Genomic DNA, 26,219 nt, shown 5'->3' with positions numbered 1-26,219 from the left:
TTTGTAGTTAGGTAGTAAATTAGTTATTAAGTAATTATTTATTTATTTGCCTTTTTAACCTCTTTTTTTAAGTTAAAATCTACATTTTGCCTTCATTTAATGTAGACTGTTTTGTTTGTTTATTTTATTTGCCTCTTCCATTTTGTTTTGTCTTAAATGTATTTATTTTATTTGTAAGTTGTTAATCAAATTTTTTTCTATTTATTAGCCTCTTTACCCACTTTTTTATTTTTTAATCTACATCTACATAGATTGTTTTGTTTGTTTTATCCATTTAGTTTTGTCTGGTTTTATATGGCTTTGCTTTTCAGTATGTTTTTGAGGTTATTTTATCTCTGCATCTACTTTTGTTTTCAGCTAGTTTTTGTCTGGCTGACTCGTTTCATCTAATTTTACTCTGCTTGTTTGCTCCTGGCCCTATGCACACATTTATTCACCAAGTCTGAGTCAGTGAAGTGCCTTTTTCGTCTTAATGGTCCCCAGGTCTAATTCTCCAATCCTCTTTGTGAGAGTGACGTGTGCTCCTGACAGAACCACAGCCAAAGCCACAAAGAGAGCGAGAGAGAGAGAGAGAGAAAGAATAGCTGCTTTCCATCTCCTCACTGTCCTAGTCTGTAACTCCCCGAGGCTCGAACATTCTCCTGCTATCTCTATTTTATTTGTAAATCCCTCCTTCTCGGTCATCCTGTTAAACCGGCGCAATCTAGAGGGATTCAGAGGTGGGAATATCTCCACAGCGACACCCTGGTCTCCATGTGAGCAGGTGCGTAAAGCATGGATCCACAGTTATTGGAAACTCGCTCACCCTCAGTCTCAAAGCAAACCTGACTCAGCCAACATGAACAACCACTGAAGACAAGAAACAAGCTTTTTTTAATCTCCGGACTGAGATAGATGACTTATAAAGTGCTTTTGAAAAATTCCATCCTTGAATCTCGGATGCATGATTGTGCCACTTTAAATAGGATTCAGAGAGCATGATTTGAATGCCTGGTTCAGACTGGTTGGATTTGGTTTGGAAATGAACAGCGCACATACTTTATCCCTAAACAGGACAGAGATGGAGGAACTTCCAGAGGACTTCCAAGAACACAAAATTATGAACACTGACAGCATTGAATGTTCTTTCAACGGCTTCCCTCATGTGCGAGGACACGAGTCTGCAGCCCAACGCTACACAGCGACATGCGTACAAGCTGGATTTCCATATAGGTGAGTCCCAGGACACCAAGTCACTGTAATATTATCACTTCTATTTAGGTCTTGGTAATTGAGATTTAAGCCTTGCATTCTATTGTCTGAGCTGCTTTCTTTTTTTAAAATCCCTTCTTGTCATCCTGTAATTAAAATGTAAGTCTCGTTTTTATCTCTAATCAACAAGAGCGTCAAGATTAGAGGATAAAATAGCCTTGCATAATTGAGGGTCTTAAAATTTGATGCAGGGTCAGCAAAAGTTGCCCTTTAAAAAAGCTATTCTTGGCAGCTCTGCGATCAAGTTAGAAGTCCTGGCGGGTCAGAATTTGAAATAGCTGCTGGTGTGGAGGATATTCTGACCCATATGTCCACTGACCTACATATGGCGAGGTGCACATAACCGACTCACCTCCCTGTTATGATGGGAGGAGACAAGGGTCAGGACTTTTAATGGCTGCTGCTTCTAACACACACATACACCTAGCTATACTTATTGTCGGAAATGTAACTTGACTTGTCTAAATCCCTACTGCCCAACCTCACCCTGACTATATAGGGAGTTAAAGGAACTCATATTACTAATCGCCTGGGGGTGACTTCAAGTAAAAGATTAAGCCTTAAAAGGGCCCTTTAATGGAAAAGATCACAATTTGAGTTGTTGAATGGCATGCCAGCAAATTTGGAGAACAAATTGCTGTGGTATGGTTGGCTAGCCATGTTAATCACTGGAATGCACACCAAAGTAAAACACACAGTACTTGATCACGAGTCACATTAAAGTGTGTAAATCATTTAGTTATAGCATGCAACTACAATCCAATGTCAAGGAAAATTCAGAAAACAATAGATAAAGGTGGATGCTGCACGTTAAAGTGCACTGTTTTAGTAAAACGCAGCTGTAAACAACTTCTGATTTCCTCAAAATTAATAGCTTGTGCTTTCATGTGGGAAGTCTGCTGGCCGGTTAATAGGGAGAATTTTGTAAATGTCTTCAAGCATGGTCACCCTTCAGCAATTGGAGTGTGGTAATTGGTTATGGCTGACTTTTAAATCTAGTAGTTGTGCTGGTCAATTACCAGAGCTACCATGTGTCCTGTCACTGGATGTTACATTATGGAAGTGGGTCATAGGCTTATATTCTGCATTTATTCAAGGCCTCCCAATCGACAGTGCAGCATAGATTATTAAAAAAAAACTGTAGTGTCAGGCCCAAAGCCAGAGAGGGGGTTCTGGTGGTACCGATAGACAACCTATAGAAGGCGGATTTAAGACAAATATAATTTTTAATTATACAAATGGACAAATTCTGACTGAGGAAACGAGCTGGCCAGTTTATTTGCCTATAGGCTACAGTTTTTAACTTAAATGTTTTAACAGATTGCTTGTTTTTTTTTTTGTTTTTTTTTAATGATGGATGATAATAAATTTGTATTTTGAAACAAAATATTTTCATATTTCTTTGTTCAAAATTTTTAATGAAAAATTCCAAGCTCATAACATTATTTATAAAACTTAACTGTAATAACCTACGGTTTAAATACATATTTGTAAATAAACACTTCGTGGTAAAATAGTATGGTAAGCACTTATAATCACCATCTGAAACATTGATCCAGCATAAATTAGTGTCTAAAATATCATCTTTTAAATTACTTGTTTTAGGTAAGGTACTCGGAGTACTTTAAGGATTACTTTTAGATTACTTTGACCAAATTACATTTTTAAAATGGTCCCCAAATTTAGACGCATAAATCAAAACTTAATGTCAATGTAATTATATGTTTATTTACATGACCATTCTATATCCTTAATATTCAAAAGCTAAATTATAACATACATTTTTAGAACGGAAAATTAAAAAAAAAAGAGAAAACTGAAGAGTTGAAGAGAATAAATAAATTACAATTTTTCTGTGATTAGACTGTGAATAAACATGCAATCCATAAAAGGTAAATATTATGTTATTACAAGGACTACATTTTGTTATCCGACCAAGTAATCAAGATTATAATTTATACATTTTTACAATAAGGACAATGTAATAATTTTTTATGATACAAGCTGTTGATTCCGCTGTGGCGACCCCTGATTAATAAAGGGACTAAGTCAAAAAGAAAATGAATGATGCAAGCTAAACCATTTATTCCCCCTCCCCCCTTTTTATTGTTATTTGCAATGTAATATGTATAACTCATTTTAGATAATGTATTCAGATTACAGTTGGATTACTTTTAGATTACTTTTGATGCTACTTGTCTTATAACAAGTTTGGGATTAACAGCATATGAACAAACATTAAATCCTTATTGAAACATTAAAAATGGAATGCGAGATGATTGTTTTTCTACCTAAATTCAGAATTATGTACTGCAAATTGGGCGTCATGGTGGCGTATTGGGTAGCACGATAACCTCACAGCAAGAAGGTCGCTGGTTCGAGCCACGGCTGGGTCAGTTGGCATTTCTGTATGGTGTTTGCATGCTCTCCCCGTGTTCGCATGGGCTTCCTCCAGGTGCTCTGGTTTTATAGATGAATTGAAAAAGCTTAATTGGCTGTAGTGTGTGTGAATGCAAGAGTGTATGGGAGTTTCCCAGTGTTGGGTTGTGACCGGAAGTTTATCCACTGTGTAAAACATATGCTGGACAAGTTGGCGATTCATTCCGCTGTGGTGACCCCAGATTAATAAAGGGACTAAGCCGAAAAAAAGAAAATGAATGAATGAATGTATTGCAAATTGTTTAACATGATATTTACATTACTTTTTTAGTATTGTGAATAGTCAGAGCTAACCCGTACTAAACACAGTTGGATTTGGGATTTGATTTAGGCTACTTCTACTGTATGAACGATATAATCCATTAAAAGTAATCCATATTAAAAAGTAATGTAATTACATATAGCCTAAATAAAAGCCAGAATTTGATTATGTAATCTAGGTCACATGTAGTTAGTTATTACCCAGCAATACAGATCATGAATACAGAGTAGGCTATACTGAATAGATGGGCGGTACTGAAAGAGTTAACCATGCCGTCACCACGTGGATGTGAAGCTGTAAGGATATGACGCGTTTTCTTTCTGTGTCTGCCTCGCTTTCTACATAAAGCCAGACTCATCACAAAAAAAAAAAACCCGGATTCAATCGAGACCACCAGAAGGATCAGAAAACCGGGACAATAAACAATATAGAGGCATAAGCCGGTTTTAGATCAAATATTCTCGCACAGAGAGAAAGCGGTAAGCTGGGTTTTCCTTTCTGACGCGCATCAGCTCCAGATCCACGCGTGCTCTTCTACAGAGAAGGTTTGTATTTATATTTACTCAAGTATCAATTTAAAACTGCTTGTAAAAATGTATTGCAGTAGGAGCTCAAACAAAGAAAAATCGTCTCCAGGTGCTTGTTCGCCTTTTCTCTCTATAGAGAAACCGGGTTTCCCTGACTTATATTTAATGTACTCAATGTAGGTCACCAGGCCAGTAGTGCAAGTCTGTAGATTTTGGAATTTAAAGACAAATGCGCGTATTATGAACATATTTCAGTCTACGCTCACTGTCTGCGCGCGTTTGTCAACGTCTCTTCGTTTATTTTTATATCGCGCGTGCAGATGGAATAATGTTAGTAGGTCACTGCGTGCTATTACGTTATTGCTGCACTGTTTACATCGTGAAGCCTTTCAAACATGTAGTTTTCAGCGTTGCTGATGTTACTTGCGACCCGACATGTGGTTTAACAAACAGAATCTGTGGCTCTTCCTGGTCACAGCTCTCTGAACGTGCGGTTTTTGCTGAATTGGAAATACACCAGAAATGCATTTCCTGGAGTAAATATAGCGCTTCCAAACAAGATAAATTATCATGGTGGAATTTAAAATGAACTTCGAACTCCATATTAATATGTAAACACCAACAAATCGACCGATATCTGGCCGTAATTCGACAATAACCAGGACGCGTGGCTGCTTGCCATCCGCACTGAGTGGATTAAAAATAACAGCATATTAGGCGAGAGTATCAAACTCAGCCAAAGTCGTCAAAAAGTCTATAAAATCAATAATCAAAACTCCATGAACTATTATAAAGAAAATGGAAATCAAATTAATTTACTAAGCCCGCTGGTCTTATACCAGAAGTTTTTTTTCTCCTGTAGATCATTATAATGTTTACTGCTGAAACAGTGTAGCTTTGTAATACTTTATGCTAGTCTGTGTCTACCAGCAGTTTAGAGAGCTACATCATATATACAGGCAAAAGTAAATTAATTCCTGTGGCTGTAGATGATACATTTACAGTGTTTCGCTTCATAAGACCTTAAAGAAAAAGTAACCTACACCTTGGGTGGCTTGGAAGTGAGTAATCCTGGAAATTTTAGGGTGAGCCATCCATTCAGTGTTCAAGGTTCAGCCAGGCTCTCTAAAAGCAATGACAAATTAATTGACAGTCCATAAAATATGCTTTATAATCAAACAAAATGTCAGTTCTGTTTGAATAAACTACAAAAATTTCACAAAATGTCCAATATCTAGTCTAGGAGTGTACATACCTGCTTCATGAGGACCACGTGCCTGGAGAGTTCAGCTGCAAACAAACACACTTTATCTGGAAGCTTCTTGTAATCTCAAACACCTTGATTGATAAGTTAGCTCAGGTGTGTTTGTTTAGGATTGGGGCTGAACTCTACAGAAAGGTGGTTCTCCAATTAGTGTTATAGTTGTTAGACACCATTGGCCTAGAAATGTTTTTATATTTTACATTTAAATAGGCAATAAATGGAATAATTTTTAAAAACGGGCACTTTGAAACTGTTTTTAAAATCTGTGTATTATCAGGCCCTCCAAACTGAATGGCCATCAATTGATTTGGCCTTGAAGTGAATGATTTCCATGAATATAGACAATGAGTAAATGCACCTTGAGAAATATTTTTATGTTTCTATTCTCATTTATGGAGTTTGTTTGGTACTGTTAAATCGAGCTGGGTGATTAATCTAAAAACAATAGAAATTCAGAACATATAATTGCCCTAATTTTTCCAGGACAATTTTTTCAATTACTTTCCCTACTGAGTGTGGAGCCACACGACCCTGCTCTGTTAAAGGCTGAGGCTGATTTATACTTCTGCGTCCACTTTGCAGCCACATCTGATCTCTGGTTAAGTAGGACGATGTACTCATTCTTGAGCCTTATTTTGCACTACATTTAGAAGAGATACTGCTTATTTTCATTCCAAGCATTTAAAATAATGTATTTTGTTTTTAAAAGTGTGTTATTTATTTTCACTTTTTATAAGAAAAAAAGTAAGTGTTGGATTTAGGGAGTGTGCGTTTTGAATTCAGTTGTTTAATGGTGATGTTCAGTAAATAATCATAGATAGTATAGTGTGTGTTGTTTTAAAATCAAGCAATGCACCCTTCATTCAAAAATCTCCCACTTGTAATGTGTGAGCATATTTACTGTACAAAACCTGTCAGTGAACTATGAGGGCAAAAATAAATGATTAAATAATTCGTTCATTAATCCTAATCGAGTTAAAATGTTCAATTTATCGAGATTTTGATTTTAGGCCAAATTGCCCAGCCCTACTGTAAAACATGATTATATAAAAGCTGAAATCATGCTAACTGATAGCTTCAACTACAGCATCCACTATCAGTTAACTGAAGCTCACAGTAGGTCTTTAAGTTTTTTTAAGTTATCCTCATTCATTATCCCTGTGAGGAACATAAATAGGATTTCTACTTTGTGAAAAAACAAGGTGTTGCACTTTTAAAGGGATAGTTCAAACATGTTTAAGTCTCTTTTGAACACAACTGAAAATATACTTGTGACTGTTGGTGGTAAAAGCAGCCATTGGCTTCTATAGTACTGTTTGGTGCCTAATATGGATGGCAATGACAGTGAAATTGTATTGTTGTTTTTTTGCCCAACTTTTATTGTGAACTATCTCTTTAAATTTAAATTGCACTCTAGTTAAAATTACACTGTAAATCTAAACACAGCTCCAATATAAATAGAGACACGGTTGAACTTTGCTCAAAAACAAAATGACCGGTTAAACTGAAAAGAACTGGGTGTTATTTACAGGTCACGTTTGTGTAATTCTCTTTTCCAGTATGGCAGACTATCTGATAAGCGGAGGAACGGGCTACATCCCAGACGACGGACTGTCCGCCCAGCAGCTCTTTTCCGTAGGAGATGGTCTCACCTATAAGTAAGTACTTTTAATTGGGTTCCTCTCCCTGCACTGATACTGTGTGCGTATGTAATGGGCATCCACATTACAGATCAGATCAGCAGTCTGTCCGAGATGGACACACGGCAGAAGAGCTTTTTTCTAAAGGCGACGGTATGACTTACAAGTGAGTAACACGGTCATTTATTTACACGGACATCATCTAGTGAGCTCAATAAGGGACGCAAACTTTCTTGCTGGATCCAGTCAGGATGATGGATTCAGGGTCTTTGCTGTTGGGAGACAATTAGAAAGATTTTCATGTAATTGCTGGTGGGGGAATCTATAACATACATGATATATTAGCATAAATTAGCTAAGTTAAACAAGTAGTTCACAGAAAAATAAATATTCTGTCATTATTTACTCTTTCTTCATATGTTCCAAACCTGTTTGAGTTTTCATTTTTCTGTCAAACACAAAAGATGTTTTTAATAATGTCGGAAAGCAGCAGCCATTGCCTTCCATAGTATTTAATTTTTTGTCCCTACTATGGATGTCAATGGATACCAGCTTCAAACATTCTTCAAAATATCTTAATGTTGAACAGCAAAAAGAAACTTATAAAGGCTTGTAACCACTTGAGGGTGAATAAATTTCAATTTTAGCTTAAACTATCTATAATCCAGGCTATATTTATATATATAATTTGCATGATGGATTCAAATCATGAAATGAATGATATGATATTGGTTCGAATTGACTTTCATGATATAAATTAAGCTTGTCACACTATATTTTAAGGAACAATTCCTGCTATTAATAAACCACTAGCCATCACTTTTGTCTCAATAAACACCTAGTATTGTTCTTATTAATAGTTAATAAGGTAGTAGTTACATGTTGGTTTAGGTATTATGTAGAATAAGGTCATGCAGAACATATGCTTTTTAGGTATAAATAAACACTGTCTAAATAATACGCAGGTAATCCACCAGTTAATAGTGAGATTTGATACTTAAACTAAAGTGTTACCACTATACTTCCATACTGCATTGTAAAAAAAAACTGAGGGTAACATTAGGATGCTGTGAGTTCACAAACAGTGTCATCGGTAAGATTGAGATCACAAGGTAAAAGGTTTAGCTGTATAACCGTGTTATCTGTAATGAAGAGCCTGTAGGGATGCAGCGTGGGCCACATGACTGTTCTCACGTTGGCGTCATGTGAGGAGAAGCCTTTGTGTACAGGCACATGCACACAGACATGGATAAAGAATCAGACACGGCCATGTATGTGTTGAATCGATTGGTGTAGTGCAAGAATGAGTGTGATTGCACAGTTTTTTCTTTGTATGGCATGACGTGTGCTACAGAGCTATGATGTGTTAGTGTGACATGTCTCAGTCCTTTGTTACTTTAAGAGAATTCTTCGATTTAACTGAAGCTGACTCATTGTTTTTGATTTAATAAGAATTGTGTGTTGTTTTTTCTTTTTTTATGAACTCAGCTCAAAGAAAATTAACTTTTTAGTTGGTTATTTTCATTGTAATCCTTTACTTTCCTCTACACAACCCATTCTAACAAGACCAATACTGTAAAATACACTTTGCACAACAACTATAAATGCCTAAATGAAGTAAAATATGATACAATTTATCAGATTCATTACTTACTAAATGAAAATGTTTCAACAGCTCTTAAATGTATATCAGTTTTCCACCGAAGTGCCATTTAAACTGGCATCAAGTCTGAAATTTTCCTCTAAAAGAAGTATTTTTATCAGGCTCCAGTGTGTATGTTTAGTAATATCACTTTTATGGCAAAGAATAAGTCCTTTTCATGGTCTTTAAAGTTAAATATCTCAACATAAACAAAGGAGGCTGAGAAAAATGGAAATTTCAGACGACACTTAAAGGTTTTTGCATCTGAACTCTTTAAATATTTAATTAATATTTGGTAAACTTTAAATTATTCATAATATAATATACGATTTATTTGAAATGAATTACAGTGAAACTAACAATAATAATTGTGAATATATGCTTACAAATTACTTGTTTGGTTTCCTTTTAGTCTATTTGAGAAATAAATTACATCTTAATTGGTTGAAGAGGTTGCTCGTCTCTCGGAAATAATTAACTGAGGAGTAACAGATCCTAATGTAGCAATTTAAACTAACAGCTATTATTTTCTATTTTGATGTGTTTCAATTAGGGCTGCACAATATATCGTTTCAGCAATGTGCGAGTCCACAATAGTAGTTATATATAGTAATAATACTGCAATGTAGTTGACCAGACATTATAGTTAACAACATAGTGGCGTGATTACAAATTTTAATCTTGTTTGTTATTTGCAAGTGTTTTTGAGACCTGACTGTAAGACATTTAAGCCTTTTGGGCACAATAAATGTAATGTTTGTAGCTTAAAGATTAATTGTACAATATATAATTGTTTACTCAATTAAAATAACAGTGTTTATTATTATTATTATACTATGATTATTTAATTTCTGCTTTTGAATACTTTTTGATCCCCAAAAATCATAAATCATTCAATAATTTTTTTTAATGGTATTTTGTGCAGATTTATGTTCCCCTGGCCTACAGAATCATCCCAATCAATCTAAAATGATCAATTCTTTACAAGCTATTCAAGTCATCTGCCGAAACTGCATTTGTATCGCAATATATATATCGCAGTGAAGGAAAATATTGCAGTTTCAGTTTTTTCCAATATCGTACAGCCCTAATTCTAATGTTACGCACTTTTACTCATTTAAATTCTTTTGCAAGTCTCACATTTACCCCCGACGGTTGTATAATTCTTTTTTCCAATCCTTTGTGCAAGATTCATTATCAACTGAAATTGAAAACCAAATAGACTTTTTGTCAGAAAAGATACATATGAAATGTTTAGATGCAAAAACCTCTAAATGCAGTCTGAAATATTCTCCTAAAATGAGCATTTTTCTCAGCCTCCAATGTTTACGTTCAGTTATTTCAATTTAAAAGCAGTAAAAAGAACTTATTTGTCACCATAACAGTTACATTTTTGAGCCTACACACAGGAGTCAGAGAAAAATACTAATTTTAGAAGACAATATCAAATGGTATTAGAGGTTTATGCATCTAAACTCTTCATATGTTGAGTGTGACCCTGTGGCAGGGTTAATTTTTGAAGCAATGAATGTAACAGAGCGTGACACAACTGCTTCACTTTAGTTGAATGAAAAGAAACAGGAGTTATGCATTAGACTACTCAGTATGATGTCAATTTTTTCTACCAAAAAAATAAAGCCACAATTAAATTGTTGAATTATGAAATCAAATTCTCATCACCAATCTATAACACACTATAGGACACAGTGTTACCATTTGTACATGTATACTTTTAGGATATAAGACTCTGTAAAAAAAACTAGCTGCCTTACATTTTTAGTTGAATCAAATGAACTTTTCTAGTTGTCAGATTGACTACAATATTAAGTTAAACTTTCTACAACTTAAGAAATACTTAAATATTTTTATTAAAATAAGGTAAAGCAACATATTACATATTTTACAGTGATGTTTTAACTAGATTCAGATTTGGTCAATATAAAGCTGCAGTCAGCATGTTTGTGGTGATATTTGGCACTGTGTACGTCTGCATATTTGGAGGTAGTCTGGGTTTTAGTCTGTACTCAGTATCGTCTTTGTGTCTAGTGAAGTTTACAACCTGAGTCCTCTAAAACGGAGACTGTAGAGCTGTTGTATCCTTCAGCAAAGTTAGCATGCTAATGCTAACATGCACATTAAAGAAATCATCCATCAATGATAAAAATGACTAAGCAGCTTGATAAGTTATGCAGAGAGTAGTTTGGAGTGGACCAATCAGATTTGAGAGTGGGCAGGGCCACATGCGTGGCTAACAAACAGAAACCAAACAGCAAAGAATGTCCACATATCAAAACCTGTTAGCACAAACAATCAGATTATGCATGATAAGAGGTATTATTGCTTGATACTACTTATCCGGGTCTATAAAGGACAAATATAGTGTTCCTGGCAGTCAAAACAGTTCTCAGATTTGTCATACTAAAGAACCAGATTTTAGCACAGTTTATTCAGGGTATGTGTCTGTTTTGTCCAGACGGCTCATTCCCAGATGTTCACACCCTGTGTTGTTGATGTTTAGGGGTGTTTGGCTGCACATGTGGGCGCAGAGGAATCCGCCCTGTTCCTGCAGACACAGACGCCTTTTTTAGCCGACCACAAGCAACATGGAAAATATGTTTATGTCTTTTGAGCTCTGTATTTCTCGCTCATTTTTACATACACGACATATTCAAAATCCCTCTACATTCTCTCTCTTAAGCAAGATTTTAAGCTTTTTTTTTGCTAAATAGTCAGATTTTTTCAGATTTTTTTTGTCTTTTCTCTCTGGGCTTGTTTCTATCTTTTTAATCCGAATCTATTTCTTGACATTTTTTTATTTTACTCCTTATACTTCCCGAACCCTCAAACTTAATGCCTCCTTTGATATTATGTTGGTTAAATTAGGTTTTATACAAATACATCTTCTAGATATGCAAGCTGAAAGTACCTAAACTAAATAGTTCATTTGACATCGATCAATATTAATCAAAACATTGTACTATTACATATACACTATTATTGAAAATATTTTACCATGCAAATGTTTACTTGCCGATCAAATGGTTCAACTACCTCTGGAATGGACAAATTCAAAACATTTTAGACTTCGTTTACACTTCTATTTAGTGTTAACCACTTGTAATATTAATTTCTGAAAATGCCTGGTGTACTGGGTGTAAACAAGGCCTCTCTTTTGACATAATTGATGTGATCTGGCCACTGAAGTCAGCAGGATTTATACAGCACATATCAGTAGATTTCGGTTGGCAGTGAGGGTTGTTTCTTGTAAATGAAGGCAAGTCAGAATGTGCCTGACCCGCAGACATTCTTCGAGCTCACCTCAAAATCCGCTCTTGATTTAGAGCACCTTATAATTTAAGATGTCATGAATGGAGCAGTCAGCATCAGGTTTTCATTATCCCTAATGTTTATCTCAAACATAACATTCCACATAACCTGGAAGAACAGAACGTCTCTCCCTATGAAACCAAAATGGATGTTTTGTGACTTTCATGACTATTTAACCATGCTAAAAGTTGAGAAACTGCACTGTTCAAACATTTGAGGTTAGGATGTTCAAATTAATTTATTTAACAAGGATGATTTAAATTGATTAAATGCAGCAGTATACATTTAAATGTATTTTATACAAGATTTTTATTTCAAATATAAGTATTCTTCATTTAAGAGCCAACAATATTTTGTGACTACTGTTTTTTTTTTTTTTAAACATTGATAACAGTAAGAAAGGTTTCAAAAAAAGACTTCCCTAATGACCATCACAGGATTAAACACTATATTTAATTTTAAATCTTTGTTATATTGTTATTTCACATTGTTTAAAGGTGCATTCATGTCTATGATAACTATATGCAGTATAAAAAAGTCATTCTCAATCTAAAAGAGTAGCAGTTGTACAGAGAAAATGTTAATTTTCCAGCTGAGGAATAATAAAAAGAGCGAATAATAATGAACTCTAGTTTAAAGATGGGAAAATGTCATTAGTGTTGACTCTAATGTTTTTTTAAGTTTGTGTTTTATGTATGTTATCTTCATAGTATTAGTTCTTGGTGTAAAAGGAGCTTTACTGTTTTTATTACATTTCAAATCACACAAAGACTGCTTCGGAGAACATTAGAGGCTTCTTGTATTAACATTAAAACACATGGAGCCCAAATGTTATAAAATAAACAGTGTTTCTCTGGAGGATGTTTATGAGTGTATATTTGAATGAATGTATTATGTATATTTGAATGTTGGTCTCTGATTGTTTTCCGTCTCTTTGTCTCTGCAGTGACTTTCTGATTTTGCCTGGCTTCATTGACTTCACCTCAGATGAAGTGGTGAGTTCTGTAGCCTGAGTCTGTCACACTTTCATTCGCTCATTCAGTTTGTTTTCTTAATGACGCTGGTGATTTTAACAACCCGTCTGTGTTTTCGCTGCACTATTTTTAGCTAAATGGCTGTCTCTTTTGTCTCTCTGTTCGCTGGGCCAAACATTTGAGGCTTAGATGCATCTTTTTTTCTGTTGTCCTTTGCTTTGATTTCTTTTTAAGGGGGTAGTTTTTGGATATGTTTTCGTCTAAATTTTTAAAAAATAATTTATCCTAGCCTCAAAAATATATATATTTTTTAATTTATCAAATTGTTATTCTAAATTTTGAAGCCATCACTGAATTTTGAAGTATTCATTCATCCAATCATTCAATTATTGATTCTAGTGGAAACATATACTTATTTTAAATAAACAAAGACATTTATTTATTTATTTTTGTTCAACCACAAGTTCCCCCCCGAGTTTCAAAAATACTTCACTTTTATGATCTCGTTTGACTGCAAAGCCTGATTCAGCAGTTTTAAATTTGCATTAGACTACTCGTAAACCAGCTGCTTTTCCCCTTAATTTGAATTGTGTTTTGTTTTACGAACAATCCAATAATAGCACTTACATTAAAAATGTATGAACTTTGAACATTCTGCTCCTTTTCTTCTTTAATTTTATTGCTTTTGGTGCACATTAGGGTTTTAAAGATCTTAAATAATGCTGAAGTTCAAACACAAAACCACTGAGCAAGACTGAAACTGAAAGTACGTTTATGTAGGCTGCTGTAATAACAGTCTTTGTGTTTGGCTTTTCACAAACTGGCCTTCAGTGAACCATAAATTTGGGAAATTTCCCACTGGGTTCATTTTCCCATGAGGCCGCTCTTCCTCTGTCAGCGTGAATGTCAAAGCGTATTTTGGGAACTTTGGCTGTTGCGAAGGGATTGTTTACAAGCTAATCAGTGATAGAGGAACACTTCTCAGTGCTGGTGTAAAAAACGAAGGTCATGGCCTTCCTTTTCACTCTTTATCCACCCACGGTTTCATGACTGTGGTTTGCATTCACCTTTACACACATATGCGGTGACGTTTCAACTATGTGTATGTAATATATGCAGTAAATATGTGGGGTGTGCAATATTATTGATTTAAAAAAAGAAATCACCATTAAACAATGTTCTGAATGTTTTTTGTGCTGGTACCTTGGCTGGTTTATGCATGTTATGGATAAATAGAACATTGAAATTGCTAGAAAGTCTCTTATCTTCATAAGTAGTCTGTCGAATCATTAATTCAGAAGATTGGTTCAAATAGTTGGATTTATTTCGAAACAAATCAAGTTACTGTCATTATATTTGGATCATAAAATTTTCAAAAGGTTTGTTCAAAAACTGCTTGATTCATTCAGTAACAAAACCTTGCTTTGAGAAGCACAAATATTTATTGGTGAACCAGAATAAAAAGAGACAGGATTGTGGCTAAAATGTACTTCACTCGTCGGCGCCAATAGCCTAGTGGTTAAGTGCGCTGACATGGCGACCCGAGTTCGATGCCCAGCTCGAGGTCCTTTGCCAACCCTTCCCCTCTCTCTGCTCCCAATACTTTCCTGTCTGCAACCTATACTGTCCTTTACAAAGAAAAGGTGAAAAACCCCTAAAAATTATTATAATTTTTTTTTTTTTACTTCACTCAGTATTAACGTTAATTTGTTGAACTGTTAAAATTTATCACATTTGTGATCACGCTGACATTCATAAAAAGGGCAGTATTGCTGGTGATGTTACAGAATTGTATAATTTCTTCCAAATTTCAAATAGAAATGAGAGTTGGTTATAATAATAATATACAAATATTGTCCAAATAAATCTCACTTTGCACTTTTTTTTGTTATTTTATTCTAAACAAATGCTTAAAATGAAGACATTTAGATTTTCAATTTGTAACAAATGTCACTGTAACACTTTAGAATAATTGTCAATTATTGTTAACGTATTTACTAAAATTAACTATGTATCAATAATCTTGTAAAGCGAAAATTAATCATAGTTTAACAGTAACTAATGCATTATTAAAGTCCAAAGTTGTGCTTGTTATTGCGCTATGAGTTAACATGAACTAACGTTATTTAACTGGAATAACATTAACTTTAACAAAGTTTTGTATTAATTGTTGTTTTAGTTGGTTGAATACATTAATACATTAACATACATTTATCAAATACATTCACAAACATTAACAAATGAACCATATTTTAAAGTGTTATCAATGTTTCTAGTAATTTACTAAATAAAGAACAAAATTAGCATTTTACTCAAACGCATAACTGTAAATTGTAAATCCAGAAAAACTGAGAATTCATGTCAGGTCAGTCAGGTGGCCTCTTATTTTGTGGATAATATATAGAGAAAGAAGGAGGGAAAAGGAGAGTAAAAATTAAGCAACACACTAGACACAGCTTTCCTGTTGATTTGATGTCTATAGCTATCCTAAGATACAAATTAAATATATGCGCAAAACTGGATTATCGCATAAAAGACGTGCAAATAAAGCAGTGTTTCCATCCAATGAGTCAAAGAGAACAAAATTGTCACCTCCTGATAAACTGGTGCCAAACATCAACAGAAAAGATGGAATTTGTTGCCGTAGGAGAAGCTGCATGAACCTTTTTTTCATTTAATAAATTATTTGGGCCTCAGAAGACAAGGCCGATACATAATGAACATGTGGTGGCGTTTGAAAGCGTGAGATGCGGAGCACAGATGCTCTTGACAGTTCTGAAGGTCATTAATAATATAGTAACACTAATACTGAAATGGTTAAGACGATTTAGAACGACCAAAACAACATTTCAGATGTTTTACATGTGCTCAACCTTCTGGTTTATCCATTCACACACATTTTTATCATTGCATAATCTCTTATAACAAAATCGCATGACCTTTTTTTTAATGCACATACTGGAATTTGTTCGGGAAAAGTGTTTCCATCTTAATTTATGCACATGTTTTCCTTATTGAATAAAAAGTTTATTCTACTCAGTTATGCGCAAATGTTTTATATACGCATTACCAAAATAGCTTATGAGAACACTACAGTGATTGCTTTGTGCCTCTAGAGGCCAGTCCTGGAACTGCAGTGTCAAAATACAGTCACTATTGTCTTCTAGTCTAAGCAAGTATCGATTTACCCAAAAGTAATGTTTGTATTTTGATGTTTTCTGTAGGACCTGACCTCAGCATTGACCAAGAAGATCACATTGAAGACCCCACTCATCTCCTCGCCTATGGATACCGTGACTGAATCCTCAATGGCCATCGCAATGGCAGTGAGTACCCCTTACAGCCCTGTTCTGATTGGACTGAACAGGTGTCAGTCATTCATTTAAATGTTTCTGATTTGTTCCTCAGCTGATGGGAGGAATCGGCATCATTCATCATAACTGCACACCAGAGTTTCAGGCCAACGAGGTGCGCAAGGTCAAGGTAAGACCAACTACGGATGTCAATGGCTACTGATTTTCCAACATTCTTCAAAATATCTTTTTGTGTTTGACTATAAAGAGAAAGTTTGAGAGTGTGAGAACTCCCTTTAAACATAGGGTTTTGTGTTTGTACCTGTTATTAAATGCTGATGTCTTTGTGTGGGTCTGCAGAGGTTCGAGCAGGGTTTCATCACAGATCCAGTAGTGTTGAGTCCTCGTCACACTGTAGGCGATGTACTTGAAGCAAAAGTTCGACACGGGTTTTCTGGGATCCCCATAACTGAGACTGGCAAGATGGGCAGCAAACTAGTCGGCATCGTCACCTCAAGAGACATTGATTTCCTGTCTGAAAAAGATAATAATAAATATTTAGAGGAGGTAGGACTGCATGTGTGCATCTACACCAGTGTTCAAAAATATTTATTAACTAGAAAAGAAAGTTTACCCAAAAAATAAAAATTAACCCATAATATACTAAATGACTTTTTTTTTCTGTCAGACAAACACAGTCGGATTAGTTTTAAGTGTATTCATGGTTCCTCCATGCTATATAATAATGTTGGATAGTGGCTATATTGGTCTTATATTAATTATAAATCCATCTTCAAACTAAACCATACGCTACCAAGGAGTTCATGCATGTCTTATGAAGTAAATCGATTTGTCTCTGTAACAAAAATATAGAAAATTTGTAAATTATGATCTACAATAACTGACTTCTGATGGCATAGAATGTTATGCACGACTGACCTATACAACATATGACGTAAGGTGGGTATTCAGATGTACACAGCATTTTAAAAGTAATGTACTGTTTAACTTTAAACAGTAATGGCAACCCAATTACTTCTCATGTTTATCATCATCCAAGTCATCGTCATAAGTGGTTCCCATGAGATGAGTCTATTTTCAGAGCTTCTATGAGTTGCACACATTAATAGCATGTAACATAGATTCAGCCGCCGACAGAAGTCAACGATTGGAGTTTATAATTTTTAAATATGAAATGTTTTGATTACAAAAACACATCAGTCCGCTTCACAAGACATGTGTTAACTCCCTGGCAGTATATAGGTTAGTTTGATGACAGCTATTTTGAAGCTTCAAAACAAAAGCCACTGTCTAGCACCATTATATAGCATGGAAGAGCCAGGGTAAGATTTTAAACTACTCAGACTGTGTTTGTCTGACAGAAAAAGTCATATACACCAAAAAGGGCTTAAGATTGAGTCAATTATGAAGTCATTTTCCTTTTTGGCTGTTTATTTAATTGTATTGGTTAACATTATATTTATAAAGAGAACTGTATTGTAAATTGTTACCATATAACATCAGTGTGTGTGTTATTGTCTTCCAGGCCATGACTAAAAGGGAGGATCTTGTAGTCGCTCCTGCTGGTGTCACATTAAAAGAGGCCAATGACATCCTGCAACGCAGCAAAAAAGGTGAGAACAAACAGATGATATCATCGTAGCCATTAACTGAATATCAGTTTGTACTTTTAGTCCTTTAGTTCCCTTCCACCCATATTAAACTTGCATCTCCAGTTTCACAGACAAGGCTTAAGGCAAATCCTAGACTAAGATGTTTGAGCTATCTTAACTGAAATTAACTTGCAGTGATATATTTTAAGATAAGTCAGTGTGATAGTTTAGTCTCAACATACACACTAGTAATAGGTTTTTGAAAGGAATATAAGCTGCTTAAATACCTAATTTAACTAAGGCCTAGACTTGGTTTATGCTAAGCCTTGTTTTGAAACTGACACAACACTGCAGGTGACATTTTGTAATGAAGTTTTTGAAAGTGTTATGTTTATACATGCGAATGAGCCATTCTTTAATTTAATAGGTTCAAATCTGCATACATTTCTAGCACAAACAAAGAAACACTAGATAAAGTCAGGTTAAAATACTGATGATAAAATAATGAGAGATGTGTGACTGGTACAGGAGAAAAAAAAATCTAATTTTGAGATAGCGGTCTTAAAAATGTGTTGCAAATGGAGTTTACTAACATAAATGACTAAAGTGCAATAAAATAAACACTTTTTTTCCAAATTAGATTGAAAAAACAAAACAATAAAAAGCCAAAAAGACTAAAATAAGACCTCAAATAACAAAACATTTTTGTCTGCAGTCTAAATAGGTTAAATTGATTTACTTGTCCAGGTAAACTGCCCATTGTGAATGACAAGGATGAGCTGGTGGCCATCATCGCCCGCACAGACCTGAAGAAGAACCGGGATTATCCTCTGGCCTCCAAAGATTCCCGCAAACAGCTGCTGTGTGGAGCCGCCATCGGCACCCGTGAGGACGACAAATACCGGCTTGACCTGCTCACACAGTCTGGGGTTGATATGGTAGTTCTGGTATGTCTCTCTTTTAAATAAATGGAATATAACCTTGTTGTTTCATAGGCAAAACAATAGTGCACCATTTTGGCCTGCAAAGGTAAAGTTTGCAGTGTAACCATTTATGCAACCATACAAGTTACAATCAAAGTTCTATTAAATCTTGTATTATTTTTCCATGCATAAAATTAGTCTACTATTTCTAGCTGCTTCATAAACTTACCTTTTTCATTCTTCTCCAAGCCCATTTGCCCAATCAGTGGCAATTGTTGTATCTAGAGACTTTTAATGACAATAAGTTGCACATTTTAGATTCATCCAATGGTTAATATTAAGAAGATATAGTATATTAAGTTTATAGAGCTATGGCTATAAAATAACTTGGTCTATATTTTAATAGATTAACCAATTCAAATGATTGTCATTAGTGTCTAGAAGTCAAAATTACAGCATGTCTTAAAGGGACAGTTCACCCAAAAATGTCAATTTCCTCACTATTTACTCATAATCAAGTGCTTCTTAATGTTAATTAATTTATTTCTTCTGTTAAACCCAAAGAAAGATATTTTGAAGAATGTTAAAAATTGCAAGCCTTAACATGCACAGTAGGAACAAAAACACAAATTAAGTCAATGGCTGTTTTTTCCCCAACACTCTTCAGTATATCTTCCTTTGTGTGTTCAACCATGCTCAAACATGCGTGAAACAAGCAGAGCACGAGTACTGAAAATGATGATAGAATATAAATTTTTGGGTGATCACTTTAAATTTAATGAGTTTGTAAACAAATCTGTTATCTACAAATCAACTTAAAGTGTTTTTGAATTATCCAAGTATCTGAAATCACTGTATATATTGTATATTGTATATAAATATATATTAAAAATAAGAGACAATTGTATTAATCTAAGAACAATGTACTTTACCTCTACTGTATCCAATACACAAAGAGTTTCCCAGCAGACACCTTGATACGAGTATGACATCCAATATTAGAGGCTTGATCACGTTGCCGTAATTCAGCATTTTAAACTCACTGAAGTCTTTTTATCTGTTTTGCAGGATTCGTCACAAGGCAACTCTGTATACCAGATTAATATGATCCATTATATCAAGCAGAAGTACCCGGAGCTGCAGGTTGTGGGTGGAAATGGTAAATACTGGACTTGACAGACAGTTACGTCAGAGTTGCTCGGCCTGGTTTTCTTTAAGCTCAGTGTGTTTTCTCTGTCTTACAGTGGTTACAGCTGCGCAGGCGAAGAATCTGATAGATGCTGGAGTGGACGCACTAAGAGTGGGAATGGGCTGTGGGTCAATCTGCATCACACAGGAAGGTCAGGACTAAATCTGAAATACGTGCATTCAATACACTTTCATAATATGGTGAAGGATGCAAACTGGCGGATATTTAAGGATGTCCAGTGGCATAATTAGAGATGTTAAATGAAGCATAAAGGCTTTCCTCTCAATTGTAGCTGCAGAAGGGTTCATTGCCTGAAGCTTTTCTATAATGTGTGCGTTGTGGCCATCTAGTGGTCATAACTATGTACAGTTAGGTTTTTTATTACAAATGTCGGCTTCACTTTTGATTCCACAACTGATTATTTTGTTTTAATTTTCTAAGTAAATGACAAGCAATTTATTTAAGCATTTATTAAGTATTTATTTTATGTGTAAGCATTTATTTCATGTGTCAAACTAAGAAAAAACTGAAATGGGATCCTCTCTATTTGAACCAGATCACCAGATCCATCAAAGATCACATTATTTTGGCAAAAAATAAAAATAAAATCTTGCTCCGATACCATGCTTTAACAAACTTTGGAATATTTTGTGTTAATATTTAACAGCTTTAAAATAAGGATGAGTGTAAATCTCATTCTCGACTATATCTCTCTTTCTCTCTCTCTCTCTCTCTCTCTCTCTTTCTCTCTTTCTCTCTCTCTCTCTCTCTCTCTCTCTCTCTCTCTCTCTCTCTCTCTCTCTCTCTCTCTCTCTCTCTCTCTCTCTCTCTCTCTCTCTCTCTCTCTCTCTCTCTCTCTCTCTCTCTCTCTCTCTCTCTCTCTCTATATATATATATATATATATATATATATATATATATATATATATATATATATATATATATATATAAACCCAACTCTCTCCTCCTGGTCAGTCACTCAATATGACTATACAAAATAGCAATATTGAGAACAAGAGAAATAATAATAATTATTTGTAAAACTTTTCTTAATTATTCATGGTAATATTATTAAAATATTTGTAATATATAATATATTTATATATACTGTACATTTTATAATATGCTGTAATAAATCTATTAGTGCAATAACTGTGTAAATAACATAAGAAGACGTTTTTCATTTACAGAAGAGTGATATGATCGATCAGATATTTATAGTTAACAATACCTTACTTTTTTTTCGTTTTGGCAGAAAACTGTGAAAATTAAAGCTAATTTGTTCACAACAGACTTAAAAATGATTGCCATTTCATATTTGGTTAGACATTTGCTGTTTTACATTTGAAAATGTACAATTCCCAGTGAAATGCAGCTTATTTGGAGGATTTTACAGCAAACCAAGCTTCTCTGAGACACTAAAAATGCCTCTAGTCACAATTATCCATTTTGTATTCAAGTTTGCATCTTTGTAATCATACAATTACACTATGAAAAGGTTACCATAGCTTAAAAACCTGTAATATTAGTACAGATAGTTCACTCAAAATGAAAAAGTTCTTATTTCCTCACCCTAAAGTGTTTACAAACCTATGAAAAACAAAAGAAGAGGATTTTTTGAAGAATATTCAAAACCCAATAGCCACCGACATCCATAGCAGAAAATAATACTATGGAAAAATCAATGGCTACCAGTTTTCAAATATCCTCTATTGTGTTTAACAGTAAAGAGAAACTAAAACAAGTGTAAAGTGAGTAAATGATGACAGAATCTTCATTGGATTATTAAAAAAATAATCCCAACACACTTTTCTTATCCTGTTATTATTTCAATGGGTTTTTTTGTGCAATGTTGTGACATCTTGTAAAACCTATTGATTTTAACTGTCAATAAAAACATGGTTGACTATTCCAAGATGGCGGAATGTTTTAGAGCAGTCAAATGTGTATATCTGTGATCCTAATGGCTGACATGTTTCATTTTGGCTTCTTCTAGTCATGGCTTGTGGAAGACCTCAGGGTACCTCAGTTTATAAGGTGGCAGAATATGCTCGGAGGTTTGGAGTGCCAGTCATTGCAGATGGAGGCATCCAGACTGTCGGCCATGTGGTGAAGGCTCTGTCTCTGGGGGCATCGACAGGTAATTATTTCACTAGCTCACTGTTAGCATTGAAATGGGTTGAAAATCTGAATACATACTTGTGTTTTTTGTGCGCAGTGATGATGGGGTCCTTGCTGGCCGCCACCACCGAAGCTCCAGGAGAGTATTTCTTCTCTGATGGGGTGAGATTGAAGAAATACAGAGGTATGGGCTCACTGGATGCCATGGAGAAGAACACCAGCAGCCAGAAACGATACTTCAGGTGCATGTTTGTTAGAGTTATCCAGAATTAGAAAGACTACTAATATGGTTAGAATTAAATACTGTGCCAAAAAAAGGCCTTAAAGCAGCTTAATGTAGTATAAACTAATTGTGTTTTGGGTTACACTTTACGATATGCGAAAAAATGTTTTCTTACTTAGAGTTTTTGTCTTGTTTCTTGTCCAAATATCTAAAAATTCTTAAATCAAGAAGCATTTTCTCGACATTTAAAAAATATAGTCTTGTTTTAAGGAATAATATGCCAAAATAAAGTGGATTTTTCCTTAAAGCAAGCAAAATAATTTGCCAATGGGGTAAGCTAAATAATCTTGTTTTGCCTTTTGACATACGATTATTTTGCTTGCGCAGCTGGCAGATTATTTAGCTAGTTTTAATGTAATGTAATGTGAGTATTTACCAGTTATTGGTGGAGTGGAGAGAGCCAATTCAGTGGATGGGGATGATTGGGACGCCATGATGGGTATGGTCTTATGGAGGGAATTTAGCCAGGACACCGGGGTTACACCCCTACTCTTTACGAGAAGTGCTATGGGATTTTTAATGACCACAGAGAATCAGGACCTCGGTTTAACGTCTCATCCGAAAGACGAATGAGAATTAAGGAAAAACTCAATTAATTTTGGAATATTATTTCTTATAACAAGACTATATTTTTTTGAACGTCTTTAAAAGGCTTCTTGAATTATGAATTATTTGATATTTGGTCTAGAAACAAGACAAAAAAATCTTTTTTTTTTTTATGTTTGCAGTGCATTAGTAAATGTTAATGTATTTATGAATATAAACTAATATAAACATAGATCCAAAGTTGTGCTTAACATTTAGTAAATAAACTGAGTAACAAGAACTAACAATAAACAACTTTATTTTCATTAACAACAGTTCAGTTTGGTCATGTCAGTAAATGCACTACCACATGGAACCTTATTGTAAAAGTTATACTTTTTTGATACAGAATTTTTTTAATGAAAAAAGCATAAACGGTTATAATAATAACCTCAAAATCCTTTAAATTTACATTTTTTTTTTTTAGGAAAAATATTTGTTTTGCAACAGTCAAATAACATTTCTGGAGCATTGCAGATTATTTTATTTTCTAATAACCTAAAAATAATTACCATACTTTAGTTTTTAGATTATTATAAAATAAAATAATCTGCATTACTCTGGGAATGTTATTTGATGGTTGTAAAATAACTTAAAATAACCATTAGGTAACATTATTTGTATGTTATTATCTGTTTCCTGCTAATGCAGTATACTATTTGGGACAATTTATTTGTAGATCATAAAAAAATAAAACAGATAAAGATAACCAGATTTAAAAAAGTTCCTATAATGTTATCAGGTTAAAAAAAAAAAAAAAAAAAGTAACCAAACATGAACCATTACTAACATTTGGAGAATGTTTTGTGTTTGCTGGGATGAATAAGTGGTGTTTCAAATGCGTTTACCAGCCAGAGTGAACTTTAATGGAAAGTTTACTTTGGTAGGTTTTTTATTTTTATTTTTTTAACCAATTATGGCCTGATTTTGTTGGAAAATTACTTCACACTTCACTTTGATATTTAATTTTGAGCCTATTTAGTATGCAATAGTATACTATTATAGTTATAGTCAAATATGCAATAGTATGCAGTACGAATCATCACATGACCTTGTTATCCCTGTGCTGGCAGTGAGGGTGATAAAGTGAAGGTGGCTCAAGGAGTGTCCGGCTCCGTGCAGGACAAAGGCTCCATCCATAAGTTTGTCCCATACCTCATCGCTGGAATCCAACACGGTTGCCAAGACATTGGTGCTAAAAGCCTCTCTGTACTTCGGTAAGTTTGTGTCTGCGTTTAATCGCAAAATCCATGCTCACTTTAAAACCCTAATTACACTGTTTTTGTCTACACATCAAGCTCCATGATGTATTCCGGAGAACTAAAATTCGAGAAGAGGACCATGTCAGCTCAAGTGGAGGGTGGCGTACATGGACTTCACTCGTAAGTCACTAGGGGGCGCCATTGTTTAACTTTACATATCTATTTTAAAACCTAATATACATATCTGAAACCATTATCTCTATCTTTATAGCTTCGAGAAGCGTCTTTACTAAATCAAGCAGACGAAACACGGATGGGAAGCAGCGACCAAACACCTCAGACAAAGTTATCCCACCCTGCCAGCACACATTGTGAAAGAAAAGTATTAAACTAGTTTGAGAGCAGGACCTTAAACTTATCCAGTCCACAAAAACATGGCAGTTGCACTCAAAGGGAGCATCAGGGTTACCAAAAAAACTCCCTGTGTTTGTGTTTTTGCATCTGTGTCTATTAGCAGACCAGCAAAAACAAGGCAGCATTTGGTGCGAATATTCTTGAACGCCTTTTCTCTCAAACTGAAATACGTTTTTCCTACGGGAAGCACTAATATCTCCACATCTACCAATAAAACGATGACTGCCATGAAACCAAGTGCTCCAGCTCTACTTGAGGCAATCTTTTCTGTAGTAGACTTGTAACTACTGAAGATGCGATATATTTTTTATTTTCGAAGGCAGATTAAAGAGGTACGTCGAAACATTCATGTCAATTTTGTGATCGTTAAAGCTGTCGTTTTATGGGCGGGACGATCTTTGTCCACCATTTTGCGTCCTGTAACTGTGGGTACAATTCATACTGAAAATTGATTACCAAAACTGATATCTGTAGATATATACATACGTACAGTAGTTGCTCTGAGAGTATTATGAAATTGTGTGTGGATTATATTTTCTGACCAAAAAACGCTGGAAGGGTTTGTTGATTTATCAGGGTTGATTAATAATTGCGACGGACTTTTAATGCAGTCTTTTTGGGAATTTTAAAGAAGAGTAGTTATTATGAGTCTTTGTGAACACAATTGCGATTTTAATACTTGCATGCTGTGGTTTTCTTTCTTTTTTTTTTTAAAGCCACAATATGGCAACATTTGTACTATTTACATAACTGCCAAGTGCGTTTTGTTTTTGTTAACTTGACTATTTAATCTTCTTTAAAAGCCAAATAGATGCTGTGAGGATCCTGGTTATTTCTCAGGATGTATTTGTCTGTGTCATCTAAACGTCCCCTACAGCTTTGCACGTTGGGTGAACCAGTGATATGCCTTGAATTGTGTAATAAATGAAGGACACGTCTGTCTTAACCCAAAAATCACTGCCAAAATGAAGCATGTCATCCATAAACATTTAATTTAGTGTTTTTGTTTAGCTTTTTGGTATCAAAATCATACAATAGCATTGTATTTTCTTTCAAATTTCCAGTATAACGATGTACAAAGATCTTTTTAGTCAACTGGATGTTGATAACTGTTTGTATGTTGCTTTGCCCACAGTCACAGTCTTTGACAACTCGAGAGCCTCGTTTGTTTACGACAGGTTGCAAATCCTGTTCGATATTGTTGATAAAATATGAATAATAAACTTAATCTGTTACGCATTTTGTTTTTCCATGCTTTATGGATGTAAAT

At 34.6% G+C, this 26,219-nt stretch overlaps 1 protein-coding gene across 4 annotated transcripts; it reads left to right on the top strand.

Annotated features, from left to right (window-relative positions):
* The first annotated feature begins 605 nt into the window (after positions 1–605).
* Positions 606–26,188, top strand: impdh1b (IMP (inosine 5'-monophosphate) dehydrogenase 1b). Of its 4 annotated transcripts, XM_056455631.1 has the most exons (17): positions 606–763; positions 1,054–1,212; positions 7,303–7,401; positions 7,475–7,549; positions 13,299–13,347; positions 16,551–16,652; positions 16,735–16,809; positions 16,980–17,186; positions 18,166–18,253; positions 18,980–19,179; positions 20,224–20,314; positions 20,400–20,495; positions 22,341–22,484; positions 22,563–22,707; positions 24,407–24,550; positions 24,632–24,715; positions 24,807–26,188. In XM_056455631.1, exons 2-17 carry the CDS (start codon positions 1,061–1,063, stop codon positions 24,826–24,828), a joined length of 1,773 nt encoding a protein of 590 aa, XP_056311606.1. In that variant the 5' UTR covers positions 606–763; positions 1,054–1,060; the 3' UTR covers positions 24,829–26,188. The 4 variants fall into 4 exon arrangements, with proteins under 4 accessions (XP_056311606.1, XP_056311605.1, XP_056311607.1 ...); XM_056455630.1 differs by having other exon boundaries at positions 606–1,212; XM_056455633.1 differs by lacking the exons at positions 606–763; positions 1,054–1,212 and adding an exon at positions 4,240–4,497.
* Positions 26,189–26,219: the final 31 nt, after the last annotated feature.

This window comes from Danio aesculapii, chromosome 4 (genome assembly GCF_903798145.1).
Source record: "Danio aesculapii chromosome 4, fDanAes4.1, whole genome shotgun sequence".
Taxonomy (NCBI): domain Eukaryota; kingdom Metazoa; phylum Chordata; class Actinopteri; order Cypriniformes; family Danionidae; genus Danio; species Danio aesculapii.
The sequence above is the reverse complement of the archived record's forward strand: the minus strand, read 5'-3'. Positions and strand labels throughout refer to the sequence as shown.

Coding starts and splice junctions, on each gene's coding strand:
- impdh1b (XM_056455630.1), top strand. CDS start 1,022: ATGAACAGCGCACATACTTTATCCCTAAACAGGACAGAGATGGAGGAA. Junction 16,810..16,979: donor ACGAGGTGCGCAAGGTCAAG/GTAAGACCAACT, acceptor GTGGGTCTGCAG/AGGTTCGAGCAGGGTTTCAT. Junction 22,485..22,562: donor GTCTCTGGGGGCATCGACAG/GTAATTATTTCA, acceptor TTTTGTGCGCAG/TGATGATGGGGTCCTTGCTG.